Source organism: Clytia hemisphaerica, unplaced genomic scaffold, assembly GCF_902728285.1.
Source record: "Clytia hemisphaerica strain Z4C2 unplaced genomic scaffold, Clytia hemisphaerica genome assembly, whole genome shotgun sequence".
Classification (NCBI taxonomy): Eukaryota; Metazoa; Cnidaria; class Hydrozoa; order Leptothecata; family Clytiidae; genus Clytia; species Clytia hemisphaerica.
The window spans coordinates 597,767-606,857 of NW_027103359.1; the positions used below are offsets into that span (position 1 = coordinate 597,767).

Below are 9,091 nucleotides of genomic sequence, written 5' to 3' on the forward strand. Positions count from 1 at the left end.
CCATGTCTAGTCCTTTTACATGAGCAAATCGACAGTCTTCAGAAAATAATTCTCCATTTGTGATAGATTCAAAACACATCTTTGGGTGAAAGTCTTTACATTTCTTTCCCAGGGTACATCCCCTTTTTTGTATCCAATTCTGCAAGCAAGCTAAGGTCTTGCAACAGCAGGACAAAGATCAGTTTTTAAGTTTGCAAAAAAATGCCACATAGAAGGTCTTTCAAATTCAGTTTTCTGTATTTTTTTATTTTTTTGCAAAAGTTCTAGAAAATGAAAATAAAGGGATAATGATACTTGAATAGTTATCCATTGATGATCCTTGGCATTATCTTAAAACTAGAATTGCTTCACATACTCTACGCTCAAGAAAATGATTGACAGATTAACGATTTCCACCCCATGTGAGGATATTTAGGGGTGTTCTGCGGGGGTAGCTTTTTTAATTTGGCCGAATTCTCGGTTAGTGCGTGTTCTTTTAAAATGGTAGTATTTAGATGCAGCAAATCAGTCTTTGATCATCCAAAATTGCATCCTATTTGAGTCTCAGTCTACTGTAAAATGAAATATCAAATTATATTAACCAATTTATTTTATATTTCATATTAAATTTTTAGAATTGACATCAACAAAAAGAAATAAAGAAAATCCCAATTATGAGCCAAGTGAAATTTGTAGAAATATTGAGGTTTAACTCTGAGGTAATTGTAATTTTAATTACATAGCTGTTTTAGGATAACAATCGCAAATGTCCCGAAATATCACACCAACTTTATCCTACCGGGAGTAATCCTGGTTGGATACTGGATGATGTGATATTTTATAAAAAACCCTTTGAAGATCTTGCATCATTATTTCAGTAAAAAAGTAAGTTTTTTAACAAGAACTTTAGGCATTGGAGTAAGTTTCAATAAGAGTATATATGTTAAAAGCAGCCATTTTTTATTAAAACTACAAAATAAGTCTGAAAGAATTGAGAAATTTTCATATTATCTTATATCAAATTAGAACTGGATATTTTAGAAAGAGCCAAAATTAAAAACCCTTCATTTTTGTTTACTTATTCAACATTATTTACAGGATCCAAATTATCCTTCGAAGAATTTGCTCAAATCCGGAAAATGGTTATGTGATAGAAACAATCCTCATCAATCGGCTGAAGTTGAAATATCTTTTTCAAGAGCAACAACAATTCACTTCATTGATATAGGTAAGATGACTTGCACATTAGACAAGGTGGAACTTTTCACATTGTTTTTTTTAAATGGCAGAAAGGTAACAACTGGCTTTGTTTAACACTGAAATATTTCAAAACACTCCTGAACATTCTCTCAAGCTTTGGACAAAAACTAAATGTTATTAAACTGATTGAGTATTTGAAAATTTATTTTAATCTATTTATAGGGAACAGTGGTAGCTGTTATGTAGATATCTTAGTACGTCATTCTCTGAAAGGAAATGACTTCAAAAGTCTAATACCAACTTTCACATTCATGTCTGTGCCAGAAAGTAAATCAGGGGAAAATAAATGTAAAGTTGAAATGTTCAAACAAGGTAAATTTGATTTTTTTATCAATGTTTTAATCAGATCTTACATTTAGGATAAAGATCCTATCTGTTTATTCTCTCAATGTTTTTCCCTTAGGATCAAAGTCATCTTGTTTTCTCAGTTATATTTTTGTATTTTTATTTTTCTGTGACAACGTGCCTTTTCTCAAATTACTAAGAATTTGTGGTAATAAAGCCTTTTTAGTGGAAAAAGAACCTGTTTTTGCCAACAACTAGATATTTTTAAAAATATGACCTGGAAAAAAAAAATCAAAAGTCTATAATTAATAAATTTTAGATAGAATGATGGCTGATGTCAGAGATGAAAAATGGGATGTCCTGAAGATAGTGTGCCGCCAACCATACAAACCCAATGCTCAATATGGCATCAGCTTTGTTAATGTAAGGGGATGTAGTTCTGGAACTAATCAAGCAAAAGATGTAAAAGCAAAGCCTCCTCAACCGTCAAATCAATCTGCACTAAATTCGTTTTTCGGATTTAATAACACTGGGTGAGTTTTCTGATTCAATTTAATTGATTCAACAATTTTTCATCTGTGATGATCATAAAGAAGCTTGCTTCACTTTGCTGTATCTTTATAATGATGTCTTTTTTTTTGCTCATTGGCAATTATTCTAGACACGAGATAATGCTCAAAGATTTGAAGCAAAAGAACTTGTAAATGAATGGTGTTTTTCTTGTTGAAAAGCAGTTATTGTTCTATGTGAAACAAGAAATCTAGTTATTCTTTTAAACAAAACCAGTTATCATCTTTTTCCTTGTTATTTAAGTCTGGTCTCCCCAAAGCCTGGAAAAACACTGGCATTGAAATCTAAATCACCTATACTGAAATCACCTCATCAAGTTATGTTGACAAAGACAAAAGGTATGTTTATTGAAATTATTCTTCAGCATAGTTTTCATGGTTCTTTATTATTTTTTTAAATACTTGAATTTAAATTTCGCACACAATTCCTGATGCATAAACTGTATAACATTTTTTTATCATTTAGTTACAAATGAAATTCAAGAAAGCCCAACCAAATATTTGTCAGAAAAGTTGAAGGTTTGTTTATTACTTTCTTATCCTTTGTTCACTGCTTGTATACTTTTTGCACCTACCTGGAGGTCCTTTAATTTGACCGTTGTCCGTCCGTCCGTCCGTTCGTCTGTTACAAGCTTTTCTCGGGACTGGCTCATTAGTTTTTTTCATTTGTAGCACAGTAATGCAAAATAGCAATGCCTAAAAAGTGACGGAGCCCGATTTTTGAAAAAAAAATTTGGGGGCAAATTTGGGCCAAAACTGCCTAAAAATAGGGTTTTTTGGATTTTGTGCAAAATTGCTTCATTAGTTTTTCCTGATATTTGGCAGAAAGATAGAGTGCTAGGTGGCCTAAAATGTGGCTGATGTGATTTTTCCCTTTAGTCGTTTTGAGGGAAAATGGCGATTGGTGTGGTAATAGAAAAAAATAATTCTAATTTTTTTAACATAAAGATAGAGGGAAAGGTTTTCCGCAATTTTTTTCTTGCAGTAAAATTCCGATTTTCTTATTTGTTGAAACAAAAATACCCTTCAGTAAATTTATGGGGAAATGAGTATTTCTCGCGATTGGCTTGGTATTATTTTCTGATTTTTAGTTTGTCTGACTATTGTTGCCATTATTCTATTTTTTTTATTACACTATAGCCTTTAGGTAGGTCCATTCAGCATGTAGCTTGTTTTTCGTTTATTCCTTAATGAATAGAATCAACAGAAATATTGAAAAATGAAGACATCATGAAATACTAGGTTGATTTTAATATTTTTGTATAATAATTGAGCAAACTTTCAATATTACAATTTTAGTTCCTCAATGATGCAGAAGAGTTTTTGTATAGAGCTGGTTTTGATGAAGCCATCAAATTGGGGAAGCCAATCCTAATGGCAGGTACTCCCAAATTTCATGAACTGTTATACTTCGAAAATTACTCAAACTAGATTATTATTTTATCCTTGCGGAAAAAATTCATAAAGATTGCTGTTTTTTTCTGATAACACCTACCTTTTATACATACCCCAGCTGGCACACAACGTTCTTTTAACGTTTATCTAACGTTCATAACGTCCACAAGGGGGGGCACGCAGTTACTACAAGACAGTATGACACTTACTACCGTGGTGGTGCTGTATTCAGAAGTTATGAAAACAGTTACTACACAGTGTAGTAACTGCTGTTTGGGGGTGGTGCCAAACACTAACGCTAGCACTTTTGGTGTAGTAAGTGCTTATATATTTTAATTCTTTTTAAAGAACTTTCAAAATTTTTCACCAAAAATGAATTTTTTTGTGAAAAAATTCTTTGTTAAAAAAAATATTTTTGTTATAAATGGACGAAAAAAAATTTGAAATTTTTCTCAGACCCAGCTTTGAAATTATGCTTTCCCTAATTATCATTGAAATGTTCTCAACAGCTGTTAGCCAAGTAAATTAAAAGAAAATCTAGCACAAAAATGGCTTTAGGTTGAAAAATAATCGCAATTTAGGGTAATTTCGAGCATGTTTTTGATGATATCACTCCAAAACAGGGGTGGTACCTGGAAATCTTTTCTGAAAACAGTTACTACCAAGGTGTAGTAACTGCAAAGGGTGGTGGTCCTGAAAAAAAGTGTTGAAAAAGCACTTACTACACATCATGTCTTGTAGTAACTGCGTACCCCCCCCCTGACGTCCATGTAATTTTAGATGAACGTTGAAACAACATTGTTTGCCAACTGGGACTTAAGATTAGATTTTTCCTGGAATGACTGTTTTTAACCAAAATTGTTATTCTCTTTAGAATACAGAGAAATGATTGAAAAAGAACGAGGACAAAAATTGTCAAGGCAGCAAAAGAAACTTCTTGTATATGTAGGTATTACTTATTTACATCTTGCTCCTGTCTTTATTGATAAACAATCAGATTTTCACTAATCCAATTTTTCTTCTTTAGATTGCTACTGAAATGAAGAAAACTTTACAAGCAGAGAAAAACAATGCTAAGGTAATATTTTAAAAACTTAATATATAACAAGTTTTTACAATTTTTTTTATTAAAAAGTAAATGAATGCAAAGGTCAATCCTCTGTGATTCACACCTCTACTATTCAAATTAATCTTCCTAATAGAAAATCAGCCCAAATTTGAGTCTTGTCATAATATAAAAAAAATTTGCTTCGTGAAGTTTGAATTAGAGAAAGTCAACTGTATCAGCAAAGATATAAAGGGCTGAGAATGACAAACCATTTGTCGAAATGAATAACTTCATGGTCATTTTGAGTGTATCATACAGAAAAATCTCTTTCTACAGAATTCTTTATGTTTCCTCTCTTCTCGGGTAATAACATCACTTTTCGTTAGAATTCTGACTTTGGCTGATTAATAGGCATAAATTACACGCCATTGTAGAGTACCTTTAGGGAAGAAATTTTTGCGGAACAAATTTTTGCAGAATTTAATTTTGCGGTTTTTTGACAAATCCGTATCACAAATAATCTCTGGATTTAAAAAACCACCTCTGAAATATGCCATTTTGTAAACAAAAAATTCTCTCAACCGCAAAATTAAATTCAACGAAACTAAATTTTGAGCTGTGAATCACAAAAATTTCTTCCCTTCAAAAATTTCTTCTCTTATATAGGTACTTTTAATTATGTTTTCAGATTTCATCAACTCCACCAAATATGAATAGTCTTGAACGAAAATGTACAAAATGCGAAGTCAGGTAGTAGATAAATAATCCAGAAACTCAAAAGAAAATAAAAGAAATTTACTATTCACTTTAAGGATTCACCTTATGAAACTCACTTAAAGAGGACTTAAAAAAATTGAGCTGGTATATGTTTAACCGAATAATTATTTTATAGTAAGTCAAACATGTTTTTCAATCAAAAACTGAATCTCGGGTAAATAAACCAACAACTAACCCTTAGAATGACTAATTGTGCAAAACCAAGAAACAATAAAGTTAATCTTAACTTATTTTACTTTTTTTAGTTTTTCAATCGAAGTTATGGAAATCCATGAGCAAATCTGTACAGCGACTCCCAGGACTAAACCAAGACAAAATCGAAAATCCATATGTTTTGATTATACCATGTCAGATGAGGATCAATCAATACAAAGTTTCAATAAAAGAACACCATCAATGTCAGCAAAATTAACATCTGCTGGTGAAACTTCAGCTTCATCAGCATCCTCTAGCCCTGAATCTCGTTGGTATGATAAAACAATACCTAAAAGCTCTGGGTCAAATATTACAACAACACCAAAAAGCTTTGGATCTAACAGTGCATTTGAACCCAAAAGCTCAAGTTCTACAGCTACAATAACATTGAAATCCTCCTCAAAACTATTTGCACGTAAACGGTCAGGATCTACTAGTAAGGCAGCTAAAGCTAAATTACCGGAACCTGTTAATTTACCAATTATCAATACACATGCGTCCAAAACATCATCCTTAAGCAGTACAAAAACTGGACGTGATTCTCCAATCTCAAAGAAGCTATTTCTCGATCACAACCAAAACGAAAATGTAAAATCTAATAACAATAGTGATAATTTCTTTGATGACATGAATCTCAGTGACTTTGAGGATGATACTACTAATAACGATGATGATTTAGTTGTTACAAAAGACACAAATTTCAAAAGGGACAATTTTCAGAACTCTATTTCTATAAATGATGATGACGATGATATCATAATTTCCAAAGAAAAGAATAACTCACATAATACACAATATGTTGAATGCCCAATGTGTTTTGAACTCATGAGTACCACTATTATTGAACTACATGCTTCTACGTGTAATGGAAAAACAGAGACAACACCACAAACTTTCAATAATAAACCAAGCTCAAATGCATTTGCAGCTACTCCATATCTTTCAAGTGTCAATAGACAAGCAAACAAGATGGGTTCTAATGCATCTACAGTGAGTCCGAATCTTTCAACAACTAACGGTTCATTGGAGAATCACCAACACCAAGGCGATACTCAAGAATGTCCTGTCTGTAACAAACAAATCAATAAATATAAAATTGCTGTCCATGTTGTTTTGTGTACTGGTAAGGGTCTGGATAATGATAAAGAAGATGATGACCTACCATCCATTTTCAACAGAAAATCTTCTAGTACTTCCGCAACGAAAACAAAGACTTCTAAAAAGTCTTCTTCTACTAATGCTAGTCCCTCCCCTTCAGGGGCTCATAACAATGTGATGAGTGTTATGCACAAGCCTTCAGGGAGCCACGATGCAATGAACACTTTCCAAAATACAAACAACACTGGTGCCAGTTATAATCCTTCGGGAGCTCATAATACACCAACTAATAGTATACTAGTTCCTGACCATGATTATGGGAAAAGAGAGGAAGCTTCTTGTCCCATATGCTCAATAACATTGGATAAGAGTATGATTGAAGTACATGTTAATATGTGTTTAGACAGATTGCAATGAAACTGTTTGGATTCAGATATTTAAATTGTATTTAAAAAAAAGGAATTAACAGATGATTCTTGATATTTGGCTTAGAGATACCTTTTGACCTATTTTTTGATGACTTCGAAATCTCTAAAAATAAGTTTTTACACAGTCTTAATTAACGTTGAATTTCTATTGTTTTCAAGTGAAAATTTGAAAATTCAGAGTCGAATATCTCACCTTTGGAAAATAATGGGGTCAAAAACTTTGGAGGTGTTTCGTAGGACCACAAAAGGTATCTCTAAGCCAAATATTAAAAATCAACTGATAATCCCTTTAAAGTTGATTTTGGATCTCAATGCAAGATGACATTACATAATTTTTTAATAATTACTGAGATGCTATTTGGCTTGGTCATAATTTGACTATGTTGACTATTTCAATAATACAATAAGAGGTCATTTTGGATTTTGATATTCTTGAAATACATTACATACTTTTATCTTATTTGAGTCAAACCTTTTTAATTTCAAACAACCATGTTCAACTTCTTTTCTTGACACAAGTTTAAGTTTCAGAAGGAAATGTACATGATTCCGGGGGGGGGGGGGGGTACTAGGGCAAGATGGGTTACGGGGATGCTCCGCTGGTCAGGGTACCTTTTTTAACCTTCACGAGTCCCAGGTAGGGTCGCAAAAACACCACAATAGAAAAATCAGTCTCTCGTAGGGCGCCCATTTTTGGAAAAAGTAGAAAATTTTAGAAAACTTTGGAATTTCAGTCCCATTCAGGGTCACATTTTCGCAAATTTCGAGTCCCACGTAGGGTCCATTTTTCGAACCTCAGCGGAGCACCCCCGTCGGTCGACAAGGGTAGTACCCCCCGGGACATGATTTTATTTAGCTTTTATTGGGCTTTTATTATTTTGATAATCTTAGTTTTTATTGTAAATTCTATATTTAGATTAAATCGTGTCCTAAATCTCTTATTTTATATTGCTTCATAACTTTTAGTTGTATATTCTGAAAATAATAGATGTATATTCCATAATCAAAATCAATTAAAATAGTGTTGTATTATTCTAAATTTCTTAAAGTCAAAGATGAATTTTGCAACAGCAATCCACTTTTTTAGAATTACAATGAAGTGAATACAGTCGCTGTCATATTGTCTTCTGACCAGCCACCAGAACCGTCGAACCCGAGAGCTCAATTGCCGCTCGGTAGAGCTAGAAGTGAATTCTTGTCTACTGACTGGACAGAAACAGTGAATTGGGAGAAATCCATCTCCACATTGCTTGTGTGTTGGAATTCACCAACTACTACACCAGCGGGATGTTGTGACCACAGATATGACTCATGTATTTTGCCCTTTGTATTAGGATTACAATGAAGTAAATACAGTTGCTCTTATTGGTTTCCCAACGGTTCTGTTGGCTGGTCAGAAGACAGCATGGGAGCGACTGTATTCAATTCATTGTAATACAAGGGGCAAAATTCATAATTATTTTAGAATTGATTTTCCTTGTTTTTTCATTTGACTGACATTTGACTAATAAATTCTTCCATTCTCTTTTCAGATAAAAAAATGTTATGGCCTTCAAGAATGCCAAAAATTGATGCAGAAATATAATTGTAAGTTTTTTGTTTTAGTTATTTGTTTGTTTGTAATCTAGATTATCAGTGGAAGGGCAAAATAAAAACTCAATTTTGTAATTTTTGTAATTTGCTAAAGCCAAATATTTATGAATCTATTGGGCTTTCCAGAAAAAAAATTTACCCCCACTGTTGAGGATATTGATTTTTCGAAGTATCGAACTCCCTGGATATAACTGGAGTTGCCTGATTTTTTCACTTTGTCTTTACAGGAACTCTGGATTGTTGATTTTTTGCTGGATTATCAATAGCCGAGAAACTGGAAATATATGTATAGCATAGGTATGGTATTTCTTTATTTTCCTAATGGCAAGCAATTTATGTACTTCCCCTACAATCTCGGTCAAAATGTATTGAGAATTTTGGTTAATTCCTCGTTTTCAGCAATTTAAAATTCGAGCAAGAAAGTCGCTTTTGGGTGAATTGATAAATTTATTCGAATATTTCCA

General features: G+C 32.7%; 1 protein-coding gene across 1 annotated transcript; it reads left to right on the plus strand.

Moving 5' to 3' along the window:
- The first annotated feature begins 615 nt into the window (after window positions 1-615).
- Window positions 616-8,619, plus strand: LOC136821615 (dr1-associated corepressor homolog). Its single transcript, XM_067077834.1, has 13 exons — window positions 616-698; window positions 1,078-1,207; window positions 1,402-1,551; window positions 1,844-2,057; window positions 2,338-2,432; window positions 2,560-2,612; window positions 3,393-3,474; window positions 4,363-4,433; window positions 4,516-4,566; window positions 5,225-5,286; window positions 5,559-6,987; window positions 8,122-8,347; window positions 8,567-8,619. Exons 1-13 carry the CDS (start codon window positions 654-656, stop codon window positions 8,617-8,619), a joined length of 2,661 nt encoding a protein of 886 aa, XP_066933935.1. The 5' UTR covers window positions 616-653.
- Window positions 8,620-9,091: the final 472 nt, after the last annotated feature.

Coding starts and splice junctions, on each gene's coding strand:
- LOC136821615 (XM_067077834.1), top strand. CDS start 654: ATGAGCCAAGTGAAATTTGTAGAAATATTGAGGTTTAACTCTGAG. Junction 2,613..3,392: donor ATTTGTCAGAAAAGTTGAAG/GTTTGTTTATTA, acceptor TTACAATTTTAG/TTCCTCAATGATGCAGAAGA. Junction 4,434..4,515: donor AAAAGAAACTTCTTGTATAT/GTAGGTATTACT, acceptor TTTCTTCTTTAG/ATTGCTACTGAAATGAAGAA.